Raw genomic sequence first — 23,396 nt, 5'->3', positions numbered from 1 at the left:
ACGAAAGATTATATTGGATGTGACAAATTCTTTATTTTTTTTACCTACATTTTGTTCTAGTTTAGTAAAGAAGAATTAAAGGGAAAATGCATATTTGTAAGAATTTAATTAAAGAGCTTTAGCCTTTTAGGTTTTATTTCACTTTCGCTATACATCAATAATCATTAATCTGAAATTCAGATAAGATCTAAGTTTTCTACTCGCAACCCAGCTAAGTTCTACCAAATAGATATGTGCGAAGCATATAGTTAGGGGACAGTCAGGGGAGCTCGCAATATCAGCTCGCACGGACTGAGGGGAGTTCACGGTCCCGGCTTGCATATACTCAAGGAGTTCGCATGTAGGGGACCGCGAGGCTTAAAAAGCGACCCCAAACAATAGACGTTTTCAACATGCTCGAGGCCTACTCAGAATGTCAGTCCTATAAATAGTGGGGTCAAGTCTATGAACAATGGAGTCAAATTATGATTAGTGATAATATATATATAAATACCCGAATGTTCTCTTTAATGAAATAGACAAAAAAATTACTCAGCAAGTGTGAATTATTAATAAAATATATTAAAATTTTATGAATTAAATTTTAATTGAATTTACATTATTATTATCATAATAATTACTGTTTTTTTTTCTTCTTTTTTTTAAAAGGTGAGAATAAATTTCTCTATAATTTTAAAAACATACAATTAAAGTTATAGTGCATGAATAATTTACGAGTTAATTTACTTTTCAACTTTATGATGACCAAAACCCTTCGTTGACTTTAATAGATACAAACGGTCTTAATTCAATCAACCAAATCTTTGAGCTGCAAGAAGTTCAGATTTTCAACTTAGAATCTCCGTCGATTTTCTCGACAACCAAACAACTTTAGAACAACCACGAATGATCTCTCATCCTAGAGAAAAAAAGTTAAACGAGGCACCTTCCCATGGATGAAAAATCATATCAAATTCACCCTAGAAATGTTCAGGGTTCGGATTATCCATCTGATTTCAAAGTTCCGTTCAAAATATAGATGAGTTTGGATGAAAATACAAAAACCAAAAAATATATTTGAACGTAAAAAATAAATCTATTTAAAATACGAGCTGAGCTTGCACTTCAACAATTAAGCCTCGAGCTTGGCTTGACATGTTTTAATATAAAAAAAATTATTAAAACATTAAATAATGAATTAAAATTTGTTGAGGGGAGTTGGATCTCGGACCCTCAACGAAAGGTATTATCCTGCTCAAGGGTTTTGTCTCCCTACTCCGAAAAGAACCCAACCAAATTCACAAAGTTAAAACAGGTAAGAAATATAAGGCCTTAGTTGATGGTTTGATCTCCCGCAAGCACACTTTCCATAATTAATTTCTAACAATACTGACACTTCTCTTGTAAGTTTGTAGATCGTATCTACATAAACCAGAACGCTTCTTAAGGGAGAAAAAACTCCTTAACGGGACAATACCTTTCGTTGATGGTCCAAGACCTAACTCCTCTTATCAAAAATAATATATATTTAAAAAACCTAAAACAAATTTACATTAACTATTTATAAATATAAATGAATTTAAACAAAATTTTAAACCATATTTAATATCGAGCCGAGCTAAAACAAATATAAAAACAACAAACATAGTATAAACAAAATAAATCGCATAAACCTTAACAAAAAAATAAAAGAATAAAAGGTATTATTCAAGAATCGGAAATAGACGTTCACATTAGGGTAATAAACAGGCAGCAGCCCCGTCGGCAATCGCTCTGGTCAAAATTTTTTTTTAGAAACAGAAGTTAGGGGCTAATTCATCCAACTTCTCAAACTACCGCTTAAAATTTAAATTGGTCCCTAAATTACAAGATGTTTTGATCGAGTCCTTAAAATATTAATATTATATCAACGATCTTTCCATCAACATAATTAGTGATTGTGGAATGTACATAAACACATAAATCAAATTGTAAACATATAATATACAATTACTTAGAGAATAAACAACTCGAATCTAACATGTTGAAATAAGATAGTATTGTATCAATAAAATTTAAGCGGACCGATTCTTTTTTCTTCTAGCAAATCAAATCCATGCGATAAATATGCGTTTATAATTTGATCAATATATTTCATATCATATTTAATCTAGCACTTAATCAAGGGCAAATGGTAATCGGAGCCAGGAGCTAGGGTCCCAAAAAAATGAAAAATTAGTTAGGCCATCCCAATTTCTTTTTAAAATTTTAATTAAACTCTTTGATTATTATTTTTTGAAAATTTTAATTAAACCTCTCTAATTTTTAAAAAAATTAATAGCCTCCTTTAAAAATTAATGTCAAGATCCACCATTGCACTTAATGTCTAAGGTAAAGGAGAAACTAACACAAAGACCGAACTAATACAACACTAAATCTTTGAGGATGTAAAGAGAAATTAATTGAAAGTATAATGGAATTCGTGTTGACAAGCCAAGTGATATGGCTTGTCTTTTCAAGTAAGGGAAATTGGACCCACAAATGGACATGCATGGAATCATGACGTGATTGGCCAAGTAGGACCATGACAGGGCCCCACTAGACGGCTTTTCTTGTCGGATATGCATGGATTTTGCCCATGACTTTAACCAAAAAAAAAAAAAAAGGTCCCTTCCATAGTAGTACCTACCTAGTTGGAGGTTAGTTTATTGTGAGTTTTAACTGATATTTGTTAGTGCAATAAAGCGCGTAGAAAACACGCCCACGGAGGACAGCTTTAACTTTTTGGCGGCGAGAGATCAGAGAATATATTCCGATCGATGATGGACAGTGTGGTGCCTTATTTTTCCATCGATATGATGTATCTCTATCCCATCTATTTTACGTACCATAAACAAACACATTTTGTCCCATGCCTCCACCCCTTTTTCTTAATGCAAAACTTATTTTCCTAAAAAAAATGTTCTAAAAAATAAATGTTCGAAAATTTTGATATTGTTGGTAAAGGTCGAAGTTTTAGATTCTTTAGTAAACGTAATTTTTATGTGTACTTGTCATGGTTGAGTTCTGTCGGATTATATGTTAGTTCTTTGTTTATTTATGTTTTGTATTGGTTTGATTCTAGATGTTTTGTACTCTAGGGTAAAGCTAGAATTTATCTTTCGAGGGGCCAAAATTAAATTATGTATTTTTATGAGAATTAAAATGTAATTTCACCATTGTAGTATTAACTTATAATTTAATAAGATCTAAAGGAGCTCATTTTAAGGGGGCCTTGGTCATTGCCAGCCCCTCCTTCGTGTCGCCATGTTTATAGTTAATCATATATGTATTTATAATTGCACTATACTTGTGAGTATAATATATTTATATTTGTAAACTTTCAAAAAAAAATATTCTCAAACTATTGCCTATATTTTAACTTGGTCCAAGCACTAACATGATCTAATTCAGTCTTTAGGGTTTTGGTATCGTATATCAATCAAGTCCTTTTGTATGTTTAAGCATTTCAAATTTGACGCAGAGCATATTTGTAGCATGCGTATCAAGTTATAAATAAATGTGTACCTATTACATGGATAATTTGGGTTTAAAATGTTTACAAAGAAAAAGAAATTAGCCTTTTAAAATTTTATTGACACTCATTTTTTAGAACGTCAAATCCGAGACGTCAATGAAGTACATACGTGTTTTTTTCTAATATTATATCAAAATTATTAATGTAATAAATATACATGCACTTGTTTTAAGTATATTTATATTGACCCTGAATTTACATTTAGTGTCTGAATTGATAGTTAAATTAACGAAACAACATGATTGTTACATTATCAATACTTTTGAAGATTCAATTAATTTTAAATTTTATAAATTATTCAAAATCTTAATAATAATTTAGAAATTTTTTGGTGAAAATAACCTATAAAATGTTTATATATGTATATATGTTCATGAATTACATAATACTATCACATTAGAAGCCTTTAAAACTAAATGCATATAATTTTATTTTATGTATTATTACTACACTAAATAGATTTTTTTTAATAATTTCATTATAGGTTTTGATCATATATGTTCTTTTTGACATAATGGCCAGAACTACCCATAGTCCCTCCTCAACCCATAAATAGGAGGATAATGCACTTCAACGCACTCAAACCCACACCCTCTTGCATTGACAACAACACCCATACCAATCGAGTTAAGACCCAATCCACACAATCTTTTATAACATCTTTTTGTGATGTAGTACGAATTTCATAATTAAGCTATTGTGGGTCCTTAATGTTTTTCAAAATAATTTATACTTTAAACATCTCTTTTTCTTTATAATATAAAAATTAAAATACTATTAGATTTGGATGGCTCTACATGTGTGAATGCATGGGAGGGATCCAATGCTATTAAGTTAGTCATTAATTTGTTAATATATGTTTAACATTGTAAAGATTCCACTAACAAGTGTATGCTTCCTACTTGTTAGAGTTATTACTTAAATTAAATTATATTTATAATAATAAGAAGAATATTACTATTTTGTATTAAATAAAATAATTAATAATTTTTTATAAGAGGAGGAAAAATGAGTTGTCTAAGGATCGAACTCAAAATCTGATATCAAATAAAATCATTTTAACGAAAGTTTATTTTAAATAATTTGCATTTATATATTTTTTAAATTTATAATTAAGTTTCGGCATCGGTTGAAAATGTTTCTAAATTTTTTCCTCGTAAAATGGTAAAAAAATTATTTTAAAAATTTTAATTAACATCGATCTCGAATTTAATCTGTTAACAACTCCTAACCGTTGTATAAAGAAAATAAAATTACTAAAAGGGAAACAATAAAGTTAGGCATTATTGTTTTGAAAGAGAAAGGGCAAAGGCAAAGTGTAAACAAAAGCCTCTAAGAAGGCCCATGGTAAAAGGAAGATGTTTTATAAATTAAAAAGCACTTTTTTTGGTACCAACCTTAGTGTTGTATATGGAGATTTAATTAATGATTGTTTTAAAGAATGAGAGCTTTATATGCTTAATCATGGATACTTCAACTAGAAAATTTGGAGAATAAATCAAGCAAAGGATTGTTTTCACATCAGTCCCAATACAACAATATCCATGGTAATTAATATTATACTAGTAGTGGTCGAGGGTTCGATCTTCACTCTGGGTATGAAACGGTTTTAAAATTCGTGGTCAGCATGGACCCTTTAATGTGCTTACAGAATGCGGATGATTAGTTACTAGACTCGCTTCGATAGATACCTTGAGAAATAAAAAAAAATGTTATACTAGTGTATGAGATTAAGTAATCACCGACATACCATTTACATCAACCCTCAAATTGTCGGTCTTTGGATTAATGAATGATCATATAGGTGAATTCCTTTTTCACTTTTTATTTAAAAGAGTGGTTTTTTAACGAATCACATTTTCGTTATAAAAAACAGGGAAGGTTATCATATGTTTTTTTTTTCAAAATGTTCAATTAAGGACATGTGGTAATTTTTTTAATTTGACTTGTAGAATTAAAATTTTCCGCCGTCAATATACCAAATATTTATCTTTAAAATATTATATATAAAAATTTTAAGTATATTCATATTATTTTAACTATTTTTCTTCTTATTTGCTTAAAATATTATATTATAATTTACACAATGAATTCATTTGGTATGAACCATGACAATCAGGTCTTAGCACAATTGATAAAAGACGAAGGCAGAAGTCCTAGGTCTTGACTTCACATGTTTCAAATTCACCATAAGCAATTATATGTTTGGATCTTCGAGTCTCACCTGTGTGGATTTTAGTTTCATTTCATCTGCGCTAGTTGGGATCATCCCAATTTTTAGTATGTTTGTACTATACTAATTTATTCTACTTTATGATTGTTTGAACATGTATTTATATTTATACTTAACTATACTTGTTATAATAAACGTTAATAATGGTGGTAGAACGATCGCAAAGTAATAAGAAAAGAAAAAATAAGAACACACAGATTTTACGTGGAAAACCCTTTCGGAAAAAACCACGGACAGATGAGGAGAAATTCACTAATGTTAAAAACGAATGATACAAGAGGAATTTTAACTACATCTATTTAAGGGTTGGAAAACCCTGTTCTAATCAAAGTCAGATAGAAGAAAAACAGTTTTATACCAATATAACTTGTGTTGTATGGTCCATTCCCCAATCCAATTTTTTGCTTAATGGGGATTCGGCTCTTCGTCCCCACATATCCCCTTATTTTGTTGTTATATTTATTTCTTCAATAAGTAAGGGAATTCAAGTCGCACAATCTCTAACAAATACTGTACTTGTGACATGAATCATTAATATATATATTAAAATACTTGAAATAAAACCCTAAATGATTCCATTAGCATCTAAATTCCAAAAGAGCCAATAATTGTCCAACATCTCTAGATGATAAAACCCTAATCTTTTTCATAACAGTTTAAAAAAAAACATTTTTCTCATAGACACATGATTTACATTGCAACTTGTAAAGAATACTTATAGTATTTTATGGGAATATTTTTTTAGTCAAAATACTTAGGTATTAAGGTTCAATATATATATATATATAACACACACGGGACGCACACGTTAAAGGCAAGAAGAAGAAGCTTGAAGTTCACAAAAGTTTTAAATTGGAAGATGTTTAGATTCTGATTTATATCATTCACAAAAAAAGATGGTCTCCCATTACTCCCTAAAAGAAAAATAAAGGCAAAGGCTGCCTTTGCCTTTGCCTTTTGCCTTTTGGGTATTCATATCAATAATCTACTCAAAAATAAAGTTAGTATATTACATAAATTTTAAAGGGACTAAAATGATAAATTTACCATGTTGAGGGCGAAGTCATTGTCTCTAACCCTGCATGAACAAATTTGAAGTAAAAGTATCATAGAAGCTCTCGTAAAGTCAGATTTCATCTATTTCTATTGTTAAAAACCACTGATCTTGTATGTCAGCATGCGGTATACATGTTAACGACGCCAATTTTCAACAATAGAAACTCATTGAACTAACATACAGACACTCATTTATCTATTTTTTTTTAAAAAAAAGAATAACAAAATACAATTTAACTCTTAGTATGAGAACTTCCATAATAGTTACGCCATGAAAATTACGTAATATAATTATTATTTATGTGAATACAGTGAAATATATGACTATTACTACATGAAACATTGTGGGGATGGATCTTTCAATCTTTTACTCAAATATGGAGGACTTTAAGGATATGTTGATTTTGCTTTGGGGAAAAAAATACCCTTTGATTCAATTTTATTTTACTTTTTTTTCAACCTAATATTATAATTATTTAGAGATTATTGTGATTCTTTCACAGTCCACATATATTATATGTGGGATCCTATTTGGTGGACCATTAGGGGTTGCTAGATAGGTTAAGATCAAATGGTATGTGGTGTATGATTAAAGGGCTTAAAAGACTTAAAAGTTCTTTTTATTTATTTATTGAAATGATGAAAAGGCAAACTCTGGTAAGTCCACTTGATTTGGAATTTTTAAGTATCAAGTACTAATTTGTAAAATTAAAAAAATAGGATTGGATTAAAATATATATATTTATTTAAAAAAATAGGTCAGATTTGGGTTTCAGTATTCGAGACCTAAGATTGATCCGGCCTCTGTTGTTATCTACTTCGTAAATTTTTGTTTTATTTTTATATATTATGTAATTTATATCAAATTAAATTAAATATATAGTACCATAATATGTGTGGATCTAAAATTGGTTTGAGTTAATCATTTACAAATAGGTACAAGTTTATGCAAAATTTGTGGCCTATATTTAGGGTCAAGTCTGGCTTGGACATGCATAAAACGTATTGATATCTTACGCAGACCTGATCAATGAACACATCTACTTTTTAATATATTTCAATTTGAGATTTATTTTATATACTTTAATTTGACATAATTCAATTTATTTACATTTATAATGTCATTGGGTAATTCATATAGTATAAAATCCTAATGTAGATTTTTTTTCCATATATGTTAGATAGAGAAATGATACAAACTGATTAAATTAAAGGTAAACTACCAAAATAGTCACTTTTCTTTGTCTCATGTTATATTTTAGTCACTTATGTTTGAAAGGTTGCGTTTAGTCACTTACATTATCGTGTTGTAATATTTTAGTCACTAAGCGTTAATTATCGTTAACGGTGTAACAGTAAGCTAATGTGGCACGTTAAATCATCATTTCAAACAAAAATTTAGGTTAAATTATACAACTGGTCCATATTTTTTTCGTTTTGAGTAATTTAATTTTTTTTCTTTTATGTTCTTTGAATTTTCCTTTTTTTTTCTTTATTGTCCATTCTCTTCTCCTTCTCTATCTATTTTCCTCCCTTCTCCATTACTTTTAACATAATTTTTCTATATTTTTCATTTGTTAAAACTAATTCCTATCTTTTTATTTTTTCAAACAATTTAATTTTTTTCTTTTTATTTCTTTATTTTTCTTTTATTTTTCCTTTTTATTTTTCTCCGTTCTCATATTCTTCATTGCAGAAACATAATCTTTACCTAGCAAATAAACCAAGTCCTTGTTTCTTCCACATTATTCCTAAATTGAACTTCACTAAAAATTGAATATCAATCATTCTTAATCAAATCATGATTTTAATATAACCTAATTTTGAAACTAAAATTGGATCTAACTAATTAATATAAAAAATCATATACTTAATCAAATCTAAACATAAATTGAATTTTTTATATTCAAAACAATTTTTTTTTCTGTTTCCAAATTTTTCTAGAATCGTGTAGTGTATTCTTTTCATTTTCTTTTCTTTTTTAACGAATAAAATTAAGCAAACGATAAAATTGATCTAAACCTTCTTGAATATTCCCAAGCAAGCTTGATTGAAAGTCGAGCATGGATAAACCGAAGAGAGAAAGGGAGCATAGAACCAAACTGGTTTGGGTAAAGTTGAGGGTAAATTTCATATGGTGGTCGTATTAGTCATTGAGAGTGTAAAAATTGTTTGAAGAATCCATGAAACAACATAGTTTCGAGAGTGCGAGAATGTTATAGGTAAGATAGATAAGGTGGTCGTGGGGGTTTGTTAGAAGGTTAAGGGAGCTGGCTCAGGAACTTTGTTGAGGATGGACTACTATAAGTCACGGCTAGCGAGGTCTTCGAGTGATGCGAGCTTGTGGACTAGGTCATTGAGAGATCCAAATTGATTTGTTAAAGCGATGATGGATAATGAATGCTTGTAATTGTAGGGTGAGAATATGCGAAGCAAGTTTTATTTTAATTTCAACTTTCGTTTTTTCTTTTTTCATAAACATAAAAAAAGTTTTAATAGATGAAAATATAGAAAAACTACGTTAAAAGCGATGGAAAATGGAGGAAAATAGTGGGAGAAGTAGAAGAGAATGAAAAATAAAGAAAAAAGAAAAAAAGTTAAAAGAACATAAAAGAAAAAAAATTAAATTGCTCAAAATGAAAAAATATAAGGACCAATTGTATAATATAACTTCAAATTTTAAATTTGAAACGATGATTAACTTGCCACAGCAACTTACCGTTATACCGTTAATGACAATTAATGGTTCAATGACTAAAATATTACAACACTTAACGTAAGTGACTAAAACGTAACATTTCAAGCGTAAGTGACTAAAATGTAACTTGAAGTAAACAAAAATAATTATTTTAATAGTTACTCTTAATAACTGGAAAACCAATTGAAGTGACGATTGAACAAATTTTTTGAAATTTTTAATAGTTAAAATTGAACTAATAAAATTGACCAACCCATGATTTGATTTGATTGATTCTAAAAAACAATGCATATTTCTACATATATTTTGTTAAAAAAATAAATGTTTTTATTTTTATTTAATGGGCCTCATACCTAAGTCCATCAAAATGGATAGTAAATTGAATAAATTAAAGCAAAGATCAAAACTTTGTAAACTAAAGGATTGATGGAAAAGTAAATATGATTTGTTTATTTTCCATGGACAAAATTTAACTTAACTAATGAAGCTTCCCAACGCCTAAAAACCCACCATGAAAACTACTCTTAAAATTTTATACAAGGCCTCAATAGGTTCACCAACTCGGAGAAAACTCACACATCGGCGGAGCTAGTAATGAAGGAAACGACCACGGTGATGTCATCAAGCTTGCCGCCGTTATAGCGATACCCGGCATCTTGAGCGGCTTTGGCAAAGGGTGTCTGCTTGTTCTTATCCACTGCTCGTTCACGAGCCAAAGCTACTATCTCTTTAGCAGTCGATTCAGGACTGAAGCCAGCTCTTAAAGCGTGGACAACAACAGCAGCAACCTCGTTATTGTATAGATTATCGAACAGCCCGTCAGTTCCGGCAACAATGACATCACCTGGCAGAATGGGAATTCGGAAAACCTGGAAAAGAAATTCCGAACCAATAGTTAGGTTAAGGATATTGAGTTGCAATTAGAGTCAAGAAAGAAAAAAGAAATTTATATTGTTTCAACTTAGTCCCTCTATTATTAAATGGATCAACTTAATCTCTATACAATTAAATAGAATCAAATAAGTCCAAATTATAACTGAATTAACATTTACTAAGTAAAACTTGTCTTGAAAATTATTTTTTTCTATTGCAATTCAATTACAAACAAAAAATCTCATTTACAAAATCATAAAAACTTTTAAAAAATTAATTCTGTTAAATAGTAAATGATATTTTTTAAACTAAAAAAGTTTAAATCTTTTCCAACTTGGCCTTATTTGATTCTTTTTAATAGTACAAAGACTAAATTAATCCATTTAATAGTAGAGGGGCAAATTTGATCTGGTCCCTATATATAGGGACCTCTCAAGTACATTTTCCCATAATAAAACATGTTTTGATTATAAGCCTGAGCACCAAGCCATTTAAGAAATGCAGCCAAATGAGGTCCAATGCTCAATTTCTATCAATCTTTAGTGCGCGTGGGTATATATATGTATGCATCCATGCATTTGTGTGTGTGTGCATCCAATGGTCAACTTTTATCGATCTTTAGCGCGCGTATATATATGTATGCATGCATGTATTTATGTGGGTGTGTCCAATGATCAATTTTTATCAATCTTTAGTGCACTATGCATGCATGCATTTGTCAAGACAATGCCATTTCTACTATTTTCAAAGATATTGCCTTAAACACGGTGAACAAAGAAAGGAAAACCACTATAACAGATTCCTTGTATTAGGGTGGAGTAACGAGTCATCGACTAACCTGACCAGAGCTCGGTAGATCACCATTGTTACCGCTCTCCAACTGATAAGTAAAATTGAAACCGTGTTGCTGCACTGGGGAATGAAAAACAGTTGAACCATCTCTAACAACTATGAAACCGCTGTCCCCCAAATTTATTGCATGTAGTCCCTGTCGAGATAGTAAGTACATGAATCGGCATGAATGTGATCAAACTTGGGCAACCCAAGTTATATACCAAAATTCACTAACAATCAAACTCGATGAGACTAGCCTTTGAAAGTGAAAACAAACCTCCTTGTGAAGGGAAATGATGCATGCAGTTGAGGATCCTTGTGATTTTGTGCTTGAATGGGCCTTCTCTAATACTCTGGCCGGGTCAACTGAACCTTTGGGTTCATCTCGAATTGCTTTCACCGAATTAGACATAAGTTCACGAGCAAATTCACCAGCATCAATACCGACTTCAGCCCAGCCACCTACACCATCGGCTACTCCTATGGCTTGTTCATCAGCACAAATGAAGTGCGCGTCCTCCCCTCCCTTTTCTACCTTAGAGGGATGGGGGAGATAACATGACCCGGAAACAAGTGTCAATGTTCGCTCGCTCGGAATAGCTCTGAAATCAACACCAAATGACCAAAATGTGGAAATTGAGTACAAGCATAGATAGCCAGTGTCGGAAATGTTTAAAGCATATAGTAGGGTAAATACAAGATGAGGACATACCGTTGAGGCAAACTTGTGGTTTGGTCATCACTAGAACTGCCATCAAATGACACATCGTGGACGGCCCTAGAAGAGGAACATGGCAAAGGCGAAGTGCGAATACTTTTAATCCTTGGACCAAAAGAAGGATTATATTTGGAATTTCTCGACATTGTGGGAGAAACATAGTGTCCACAAACAAAGAGGGGTTGTTCTTGCTTTCTCAAAACCATACCAGCTTTTTGGCAACTGATATGGCTTCGATCAGCAAAATAAACCCCTTTAGGTTTCAAAAACTCAAAGCCATTCCCGCAACTCGACACTAACTCGTCCACATAAACATCTCCAAAAACAACCTTGGAACCAGACACAGCCATAGTTTTTGCCCTGTTACAAAGATGGATTAGAATAAAACCTAGTATCGGATATCTAATCACTCGGAATAAGGAACAAGAGACTAACACAACAACCCTTAAATTCCAAAACAACAACAATTACTGTCTTGTTGAGGGTCGGTCGGCTCCTTTGGAAGAAGTCTTCAAAGTATCGTCTGCTGAGCAACCGACCCGACTCCCAACAACCTAAGGTATTGTCCCTGACGAGAGTTTTGTCTCTCGTGCTCTGCCCCAAACCAGCTTGCCATGAGCAACTATCTTGAGAGCTTGGTTCACAAAGCCAAGGGCACCTTGACCATACGTAGGTGTATGGCCACCCACCCACCAAGGGCGACGCTCATGGTCGTACACTCATGTACAGTCAAGGCACCCCCCTCCGCAGCCGCTCAAGAAACACTAGCTCTCCGCAGAAGCTGGGGACAAAATCCTCTCCCGAGGACAATACCTTCTGTTGTTAGTGGTCCATTCGGCTGGCTGGCGGACGACACTTAGGAGCCGACCGAACCTCAACATGTCTAAACAGTGAAAACAGTTTAATTACACAACTGGTTCCTGCAATTGTCCTTCAAAGACTAATACATAACATATCAACAATTAATACTAATTCTACTCCAATGAAGCTTATTTCTTTCAAGTTTCAACACATAGAACAGTTAAAAACTGGAAATTTCACCATTTATGGATGATAAAAATGCAGATTTATTTACTTCTAATATCCAGTAATTACATTTCAATGTATGGTCCCTAATAAAAAGAAAACAAAACAAAGCATAGCTTAAGTTTAATGATCCCATTTCAAAGCTTAAAGCTTTCTGCAAAACAATATGAAAACAAAATATGGGTAATTGTAAATAAAATTCACAAAAATTGAAACTTTTCGCAAATACCCAACAACCCAAACGCGAAAAAGGATTGAAAAATAGTAAAATTGAACCTGTTCAAGAAGCTTTGTAGCGTTTAATCTGCTAATATTCGATGCCAGAGGAACCTTAGGTAAATGCTATTATCGAATCAGTAAAAAAATCGTAGAGCGAAAACAAACAATCGAGGGTGAACGAAAAGAGAAAAGATCTGAAAGCTAAATTGGGTCTTTTTCCCGGATTGACGATCCGAAAGATGACCCGGATCCGACTCGAATATCTCCGGAGCTTCTTCTCTCCCTCTTTTCCCTCTCCCTCTTTGGCTTTATTTACAAAGAGAGAGGATAATGAAGGTGATATAGTCTTTTTTATATCGGTCTAATTCTAGTTTTGGTCCTTTTATTATGTTGGAATTTGAAATTTAGTCATTTGAGGGGTCAATAAATTTTTGAGGGGTCGGAATTAGTTGTATGTTTTTATGAGAGTTAAAATATAAATTCACCATTTTAAGAGTTGGTATATTTATAATCTTTTAAATGACTAAATGAAAGTTTTATCATTTTAGGAGCTAAAGTATAATTTTATCATGTACTAATTAAAAATTTTATGAAATTTAAAGGATCAAAACAAAAATTTTCATTTTAGGGGTCAAAACCATAATTTGACCTTTTGATATCAACTCCCATATATTGTTTGTGATAAAAAAATATTTAATTTTTGATAACTTTTCTGAATTTGATCCCTAAACTTGGATTTCGCTAAGGCATAATCACATTGCATACAGGGATTATGTCACATGATCATACCTTAACGAGATTCATGTTTAGGAACCAAAATGGGGAAAAAAATCTATCAAGTTTAGAGACTAACGTGGACAAAAAAAAAATTAGAGACCAAAGTGAAATTTTTTTATCAAATGTAAGGACTAAAGATTAATTTATCCCAATTATTTATTACCGAAATAACCCTCAAATTTTCCATTCGAGCATCAAATATATACCGTTTTCAAGGTTCCTATTCTTTGTTCAATTTTAAAGGAGCACCAATGCATGCATGTTGGTGACAATATCAAAGGATCTTTTTATGACAAAATCAATTAAAATAAAATAAAATCTATACAAAAATATGACAAAATTTATCAACTTTTTTGTCCATGTTCTTTTTGTGACCAAACATAAAAAAATCATGTTTAACTTCAAAAAAATATTTTTTAAAAAGGACAAAATTAAGAGTGTGGCTAGTGAAAATTTCGAGAATATATAAAATAAAAATTTTGTTGGTTAAATTAGTATGGATATTATTGTCAATGGAGGAAGATATGGGTTCGAGTGTGCTAAAGCGCATTATACTCCTGTTTACGGGTTGGAGAGGGGTATAAATAATTTTAGACACCGTATAAAAAAAACAGATATGATTAGAAATTGTATTGAAATTATTAAAAAATATTTAAAAAACAAAATCAAGGGTGTGGTTGGTGTAAATTTTGAGGATGTATAAAATGGAAATTTTGTTGATATGGGAATGGACAAATAACAGTAAGCTAGGATTAAAGATTACCACAAAAAAACAAAGGAAAAAAATAAAAATAAAAGAGAGAAGCTTAAAATTCTTATCCATTCTTATCTATTTTATGCTTCATAGAAATAAAATCAATTATGGACCATATATCTACAATCTACAAATTTACAAATTTATTCTATCTTCAATTTCTTTTGTTTTAGGGTAAGGATAAGTTGGATTCGGTTTTCGATTTTTTTTTTATTTTGGATTTTGGGTTTTTGTATTTTATTTTAACAAAAACGAGTTCTGTTTTTTGATTTTTTGGATATTATTTAGTGAAATTTCAAATTTTTAATAAATATTTTCAAAATTAGTTTTTTTTGGTAAATTATAATAATAAGACAAAAGTCGAACAACCAACGCGACTAGCATGACTCAAACTCAGGTCACACCTGATAAAACATAGTCGGTGGGAATGTTTGAAATCCAAAACCCATGAATGGATGCTTTTGCCTAAAAACAACCCATCATTGTTTAAGATCATTTCAATGTCTTTATATCTCCAAATTGGGTTTTGTTTGGGCCCTTTGATGGATCCCAAATGGGCCTTTACCATTTATTATCATTAGGTTAGGTAAAGAAATTAAAAATCGATTTGAACAATAGTATTTGGTAGGCCTTTTTAAGATTTGTTTAGTGCACTAAATTTTGTAGGTACTTCAAGTTCGTACAATTTAAGTTCTACATTGGACATGTTAACCATCACGGGAGATTCAAGTAACCCATTTTCCATCGATTGAGTCTTATTTCGATTGGAATGTATATTATTGTACTGTTGTCAATACAGGAGGACGTGGGTTCGAGTGTACTAAAGTGCATTATCCTCCTATTTATGGGTAGGGGAAAAGAGGCTACGAATAATTCTAAGCATTGTATAAAAAAAATATAAATTAGAACCAATAATAAGAGTCTACCCACCCCTTTTTTGTGTTAATCTCTCTTTAATTTGTATAGCTAGATCTTTTTCTCTTAAAGAGAGATAATTATCAAGTTCTCTATTTTCTTTTAAATTAGACATTGGTTTGTTGGTTCTACGAAAACTCCTATCTTGAGGCCCAGTTTCAACATATTGACTCACTACTTCCCCTACACTATAAATTTTCTTTAATATTGGGGTAGGATGTTCTCTAATATTGAGGTAGAAGGTTGGACTGATTTGTAATCTAAAAACACTGAATAGTTAGTGTGGTGGATGTTTTTAGTTAGACCTAATCATGAGCTGGGTCACCTGTTCAAGGCTCAAACGTCGCTCGAAAAATAGAAGGGTTTGGGCAAAAATAAAAGTCCGAAAAATGGGCTTGGATAAAAAATAAGTTTCGTTTTCTAAACGGATTGAGCCTCGGTAGGATTTTTTTGGTCCGGGCACGGCCCGAATCAACCTAAACTTTTTTGTTGCCATTTCTCTATTATATTGCTACTATTTGTTGTTATTGTTTAGATATTATATAACTGTTATTTTATTGTTAATTTTGTTACTGTTTTAGATGGATTTATTTACTAAGTTGCAATTATCTTAGTATTATTTAAGTATAAAGAAATTTTTTATTTATTTTTAATTTGTTGAGAAACATTTATCTTAATTTTTTTAGTGTATTTGATGTATTATATTTTTTTAATTTTGTTTTATATAAAAAATTAATACGCACTAGTCGAGCTTGAGTTTAGCATTTTTAATTTAGGTCGGGCTTTGATAAAGTTTTAAGCCCAGTTTTTGGGTCAAGCTCAGGCCTAAAAAATAATCCTAGAATTTTACATCGGCCCGACTTGACTCGTGATCAGGTCTAGTTCTAATATTCCTTGAAGAGTTTTTAATTTCTCTTATATCTTTACATATTTATCCATAAATATAATTTACATGCTATAGGTCATTAGTTTAATCTCATTATACACAAACTCTTCCATTTACACCGTGGATGAGGCACGGCCTCATAAGTTTTATAAAATTATAAGTTAGTGGATGGTAAAATTACATTTTGATCCTTAAAATGATAAAATTTTAATTTAATCATTTAAAAATATAAAATTAAAAGTTAATAAAATCATAAAATTATATTTTACCTCTTAAAATAACATCTAACTTAATTCCTATCTACACTCTTAAAATTTTTTGACTTCACCCTTGCTTTCCCATGTAGTTTTTAGCATCGTTATTTAATCGTGTGAACCACTTTTCATTGACTAGCAGTGGTGTCCCGTGCCCTTTTTAAGAACGGGAGACAAAATTTTGAACCTAAAATACCTTAAAAACGAAACAAAATTAAATAAATAAGTTCTGAGAAATAAAATTAAGACAAAACCCCACAAGGTAGTTATGAAAAATAAATAAAACTAACGGGCAACAATCAAATAAGTTCAGCTCTAGCGGTTCATACCACGTGCCGGCGAACAATTGGCCGAAAGCAGTGAAGTAAACCAATCATCTAAACAAAAGTGGTTTGACTTTACAAGAAATAAAATAACACCGACCACAGCTTCTCTGATCTTGTTCGAATCCAGTTCGGATGACCACTTCACTACACGACAAAACACCTCTTACTCACAACTCCCTCACGGTAAACACTAAAAAATTAAAATATGCTGTTAGTCCCTATAATTTAATAATATTTGATATTTAGTCCTTATACTTTTAAATTTTTTTTATTTAAAAATTTATGTCTAGTTGTTAAAAACAATAAGTATTTTTATATTATATTTTATCAATTTGGAATTTTAATTTTTCTGTCATCATATGACACGATAGAATATAAAGATGTTAAGTTGATAAAATTTGATAAAAACTATCAACAACGATAATGAGTGGACTAAAATTTTTAAATGGTTAAAATTTGTTCAGGTCGTTGTACTCTTCAATTATTTAGAGCTTAGTCCATTTACTTTTCAAATATAAAAATACATGAATTCTTCTTGTTGCATAGCCACCAAATCAATTATTTAGAATTTAATCTATCTACTTTTCAAATATATTATTTTTTTCTCGATTCAATAGAAGAAAAAAAGAAAAGAAAAGATGTGAATAGGGTCCCAAATAAGGAGAGATATGTAAAAAGAAGGCCCGATTACGCCCATTCAATTTATACTCATTAATACCAGCTTTGAATCCAACACTTGCTTTAGTCTCTGTTTGTGGTGACACAAGTCCCTCCCTACAACTCATGAATTAAGAATTCTCGCAACAACAAGGTCTACTCGATATAAATGAGAAGTTAATGAAACATTTTCGAAGAAATCTTTCAAAAAATTATCAACGAATCCGAAAGGTTCCTTATTAGACCATGGTATTTGATTCGCCAAATACATCATTATTCTATATTCTTTCATATGTATGGCGCAACCCGATCTGTGTTTTCAAGTTTGTAATTCTTTTTTTTTTTTGAACTCAAATTCTAAATGCAAATGAAATAAATGAAATAGAAATAGATAAACAATATAAAAATAATATTAATATAATATTCTAATATATTATAAATAAATTCTAGTACTAATATATATTAGAATATATATATAATAGAATAGATAAATATATAATAGAATTAATATTCTAATATCTAATATAAATTATAAATTATATATTATAAGCTCAATAATAAGAAATAAAAAATTTACCCTTGACAGTAATATATATTATATATGTAAATCCTAGACATAATTCGACCCTAAAATGAAATAATAATAAAAAAGGGAATATTAATTCTTTTTGTTGCATAGTAGCCACCAAAGTGATATAATAAGATTAACTATTAAATCAGAATTTTAAAATTAAAAAAAATATAAATTAAATTCTAAATTTAGAAAGAATAAAAAGAGAACTACAGGGACTAACTGCTAAAAATTGCTGAAACCCCAGTTAAAATTAATATATTCATATATCTTCTGAAAAGTAAACCAGCTACGGCAATTGAAGAACTTTAGAACACTCTCTCTCTATCTTTTCTTTAATATTTTTTGCTCTAAAACTTTCACACGAAGTTCTGTATTTCATTTTTTGTGTGTTCTTTTTTAGCCTTGTTAATATATATATATATTAACTTATCCATATATAATCCTGGGTTTTCTTTCCTGTGTTTTAATTGTTTATTATTTCCTCATCTTTGACCGTTGGATCATTCAGTTTGCTGGGGAGGGTTCTTTGATTCGATTTGGTTACTTGGTATTTAATTGATCTTTTTGGGGTTTTGGATTCAACTTCAAAGTTTAAACCTTTTTTTTTTCTGGGAAACGTAAGAAGTTGATCTTTCAGTGTTTGGGTTTAATCATTGAGCTTCTGTTTGGGTACTGTGAAAAATTTTGGTCAAAGCACAGAGCTGGTAGATGGCCTAAAGATTTTTTATATATATAAAGCTGATTGACTGGTAGATAAAAGAAGCTTTACAAAGGAGAAAAAAGAACCTTTTTTTTTTGGTTCTAGTAATTTGATTTTTTTAAAGCTATGCCGGTTGAGGTTGACAATTCCTCCACCGTCTCCGGCAACGCCAGCGTCTCTTCCACCGGTAACCGAAACCCACCTCCCAAATCCACCGTTAAGAAGAAACGTAACCTCCCTGGAATGCCGGGTACTGTAAAATAAATTAATTATCCAATAATCAAATCAGCCTTCATTTTGGTACTTTATTTTGTTATGAATTTAATTTTTTTTATACAGATCCAGATGCAGAGGTGATTGCTTTATCACCTACGACTTTGTTAGCTACGAACCGATTCGTGTGTGAAATTTGTAACAAAGGGTTTCAAAGGGACCAAAATCTTCAGCTTCATAGACGAGGTCATAATCTGCCATGGAAGCTGAGGCAAAGATCGAGCAAGGAAGTGAAGAAGAAGGTTTATGTTTGTCCTGAGCCGACGTGTGTTCATCATGACCCTTCGAGAGCTTTAGGTGATCTCACGGGGATTAAGAAGCATTTCTGTAGAAAACATGGTGAAAAGAAATGGAAATGTGATAAATGTTCTAAGAAGTACGCTGTTCAATCGGATTGGAAAGCTCACTCTAAGATCTGTGGCACTCGAGAGTATAAATGTGATTGTGGAACTGTGTTTTCCAGGTGTTCGACTTAATTCCTAGGTGAAAAATATGGGTTCTTTTTTCTGGGATTTGATTGTTGATTTTGGATTCTTTTTGTTTATTTTTTTGTAGGAGGGACAGTTTTGTTACCCACAGAGCTTTTTGTGATGCGTTAGCAGTGGAGAGTGCTAAAACACAAACGAATCCCAGTTCGGAACCCGACCCAAAAGTTCAGGCGGCGGATTCATTGCCACCGCCTGCATCTCCGCCAGTGTCTGCTCCGAGTGCAGTAACTTCTTCAGATATGCCGATTCAAAGTTCTGGTAAAACACATAATTAGAGAATTTTGTATCTTGTTAGTTTCGGTTTTGCCCTTTTTTTATATAGTTTGAATTGAAACAAAGACAAATTTTATTTATTTATTTTGTTGTTATTATGTCTTTGGATGAATCTTTGGCGTCTAGTAGCTTTTGTCTGTTATTGGTCTTTTGTCGGTTTCATGTTTAAGACTTTAAAATGACTGTATATATGTCTTATATGTGGGTTCTTGTTGTAGTGTTGGCTGAAGTTCCAAGTATTGTCGTGGAAAAAGCTCCAGCTCCAGCACCAGCACCAGCACCAGCTATGGCACTGGCACCGGCTCCACCTCCGGCTAGCTTAAATGGAAGTTGTAGCACTAGTGTCAGCTTGATTAGCAGTGGTTGTAGCAGCAGCGGCGGTGTATTTTCGAGCTTATTTACGTCCTCGACTGTATCTGCAAGCATTCGACCTCCTCAACCTCCGGCACCAGCTCCACCATCGGCTGGCTTAAATGGAAGTTGTAGCGGTAGCATCAGCCTGGTTAGCAGTGGTGCTAGCAATAGCAGCAGCAGTGGTGTATTTGCAAGCTTATTTGCCTCCTCAACTGTATCTGCAAGCATACGACCTCCTCAACCTCCTGCTTTAACCAATTTAATTCGAGCTGACCTTGCTCCATCTACATCAATCGAACCAATTTCTCTATGCCTCTCGACCAGCCATGGCTCGTCAATATTCGGGACTGCAGGGCAAGAGCATCGGCAGCATGTACCGTCGCTGCAACCTGCTATGTCAGCCACTGCACTACTTCAGAAAGCTGCTCAGATGGGAGCAGCAGCAAGTAATGCATCCTTGCTTCGTGGTCTCGGTATCGTTTCGTCATCAGCACCACAAGAAAATTTACAATGGGGTCAGGCACAAGTGGACCCTGACAATGCCTCCATTGCAGCAGGGGTTGGACTAGGGCTTCCCTGTGATGGAAGTTCTGGATTAAAGGAACTGATGATGGGAACCTCAGTGTTCGGTCCTAAGCAAACTACTCTCGATTTCCTTGGATTGGGGGTAGCTGCCGGTGGCAACCCCAATGCCGGCCTGTCAGCTCTAATTACCTCTATCGGAGGAGGATTTGATGCTGCCACGGCGGCAGCATCATTTCGAGGTGGAGATTACACCGACAAGGACATTGGAAGAAGCTCGTGATACGTTGTGAAGGGTTATCTATTATCAAAATATACGGCATTGCAGAAGAAAACGATGGCAATATATAATTCCGATAAAGAATAGCGGTTGCCGAAGTTAGCACCGAGCCATCAAAGTGGCAATCGGGGTCTGCCTTCTATGTAACAATGGTGGCAAAAACAACTTCCTTGTAGGGGTATATAGCCTTTGTAGTACAAGGTAAAAGTTGATGAACCAGATGTATATAAGTATGTTGTAGTTAGAAAATTTGGAACACAACATCTCTGTAAAGAGATTTTGGTTGCTTTCAGACATGTTTGTGTCTGTTTTTTTTTTTTTTTTAAAGCTTGGAAACATCAGCAAAAGAGCAGGTTTTTTCAAGCTTGAAAAGCCAACAATGGAGTGGTTCAAAGTCAACTTTTAAACCTCTGTATTTGTGTTCATTATATTTACAATTAATAATTTAAATTGTTTATTTTTATGTATTTGCTTTTTAATTACTTCATTAATTTCCATTCTTCACTAATTAGTACATTAATCCGGTTTAATTGGTCTATATCGATACGTGGATCAATTGATTTTTGTTTGTTTTAGACCAAATGAATGATTTTTTGTTCAATTAATCCAATCAATTAATTAATTTTCGATTCAATTAATAAATTCAAGTCATTTTAAACTTAATTCATGATCCTGTCTCTTCTTCAAAAAGAAAGTCATTGAACCCCATGAAAATATAATCTCAAATGATCCTTTATAGCAAGGCTTGATTCCATGTCTAATACCCCTAATCTGACTTTTTTGCCTTAGGGAAAATTGACTTTAGAGCCCTTTTAAAGTGATCCTTTGATAATTTGGCCCCAAAAAAGTTATCCTTTGATAAAAAGGGTAAAAAGGTCAAATCATGATGAATAATGAAACATTGATGAATGTCTTGTTGTCGACTTATCTATTAAGCGGGGCCCCGGTCCTTAATTAATTTGATCTTGCTTGGAATCCATTTTAATTCTGTTTTTTTTCATATTAGAAATATTATTTTGTAATTCAATTAATTTAAATTTAAATTTGATTTAATTTTGTTAATATACAATATCAACTAGGGTGGAGAAGGTGAGGAGTGGGATAGTGATGACGAAGGTCAATTCGCCTTCACCAGGGCCGAGAGCTAAAAGAGTGGAGGGCTCAAGTGGAGTAGGATGAGAGCTTAGTGTGTCAAGGTTTTGAGAGAGAAGAGTCCCCTACTATGTTGATACCTTGAGGTATTTATAGAAGAGTGATGGTTCCCGAGTGGCCCACTCTTGAGAAGAGTGTACCCGTTAATACCGAGTGGCCTAACTGAGGGTCCAATCGGATGGTTAATGATGGATGGTCTCTTCCATGGGTTATACGAGGCATCCAAATGGTATAAGACGAAGTGCCACTCGCGAGTGTCTCTCCAGTCGATTCTCATGTTGCCACGTGTTCCAATCAAGGCAGGATATAACAAATTAATTTGATCATAAAAGGTGAAAAAATCGAACTCGTCTAACCCAAAATGACACATGTTATAAATGAATCAAACTTGACATGACTTAGACGAAAAATCTAAAATGACATTAACCTATGATGATTCGATCCCAAAAAAAACCTAAACCTAAAATGGGCAAATCATTAATAGTTTGAACTCAAAATTGACCTAAACACGAAATAATAGTGTTGATACAAAGGATCGAATGTGCTCATTGAGGATGATTCTCACAATAACCATGCGGAGACTAGTAAACAGTGGTAGCTAGAAGAAGGAAGAAGAAACCAATTTGGTAGAATAATGGTCCTCAACTACCACATCCCATCATTTATATCAATGCTTTAAACAAAAAAAAAATCTTTTGTATTTACAAATATGAAATTTTCAAATATTGAATTGACTTGAATCGAATTTATCTATTTTTTTTTAAAAAAAATTTAATTTATTCGATTAATTGTTCTGAAAGAGATATATTTGAATTGTCATCCTAGTCCTCAACCATAATTGTTATAGACAAGGACGAAGCCAAAAAATCTTTTTAGGGGCTAAAGTATTATTTTAATATTATACCATTTGGGGAAGGGATCAAGGTCATTGCCTATAGAAGTATCTTCTCAGTTTTCATAAAGAATGAAGATCAAAATTTTAATAAATTAAAATAGGAGGATTAAATTTTGAAAAATTT

At 32.1% G+C, this 23,396-nt stretch overlaps 2 protein-coding genes across 3 annotated transcripts; one reads left to right on the top strand and one right to left on the bottom strand.

Moving 5' to 3' along the window:
* Nucleotides 1-9,910: 9,910 nt before the first annotated feature.
* On the bottom strand, nt 9,911-13,515 carry LOC107909381 (probable protein phosphatase 2C 80). Of its 2 annotated transcripts, XM_041089551.1 has the most exons (6): nt 13,250-13,515; nt 12,383-12,830; nt 11,942-12,307; nt 11,507-11,831; nt 11,234-11,383; nt 9,911-10,391 (listed from the first exon to the last, which is right to left on the bottom strand). In XM_041089551.1, the coding sequence occupies exons 3-6, from the start codon at nt 12,295-12,297 to the stop codon at nt 10,095-10,097; spliced, it is 1,128 nt and encodes a 375-aa protein (XP_040945485.1). In that variant the 5' UTR covers nt 12,298-12,307; nt 12,383-12,830; nt 13,250-13,515; the 3' UTR covers nt 9,911-10,094. The 2 variants fall into 2 exon arrangements, with proteins under 2 accessions (XP_040945485.1, XP_016692358.1); XM_016836869.2 differs by lacking the exon at nt 12,383-12,830.
* A 5,099-nt stretch (nt 13,516-18,614) lies between these two features.
* LOC107909380 (zinc finger protein GAI-ASSOCIATED FACTOR 1) lies at nt 18,615-21,688 on the top strand. Its single transcript, XM_016836868.2, has 4 exons — nt 18,615-19,285; nt 19,375-19,771; nt 19,864-20,054; nt 20,288-21,688. Exons 1-4 carry the CDS (start codon nt 19,162-19,164, stop codon nt 21,226-21,228), a joined length of 1,653 nt encoding a protein of 550 aa, XP_016692357.2. The 5' UTR covers nt 18,615-19,161; the 3' UTR covers nt 21,229-21,688.
* Nucleotides 21,689-23,396: the final 1,708 nt, after the last annotated feature.

The sequence above is a fragment of the Gossypium hirsutum genome, chromosome D03 (assembly GCF_007990345.1).
Source record: "Gossypium hirsutum isolate 1008001.06 chromosome D03, Gossypium_hirsutum_v2.1, whole genome shotgun sequence".
Classification (NCBI taxonomy): Eukaryota; Viridiplantae; Streptophyta; class Magnoliopsida; order Malvales; family Malvaceae; genus Gossypium; species Gossypium hirsutum.
This window is presented reverse-complemented; position numbering and strand designations above follow the sequence as displayed.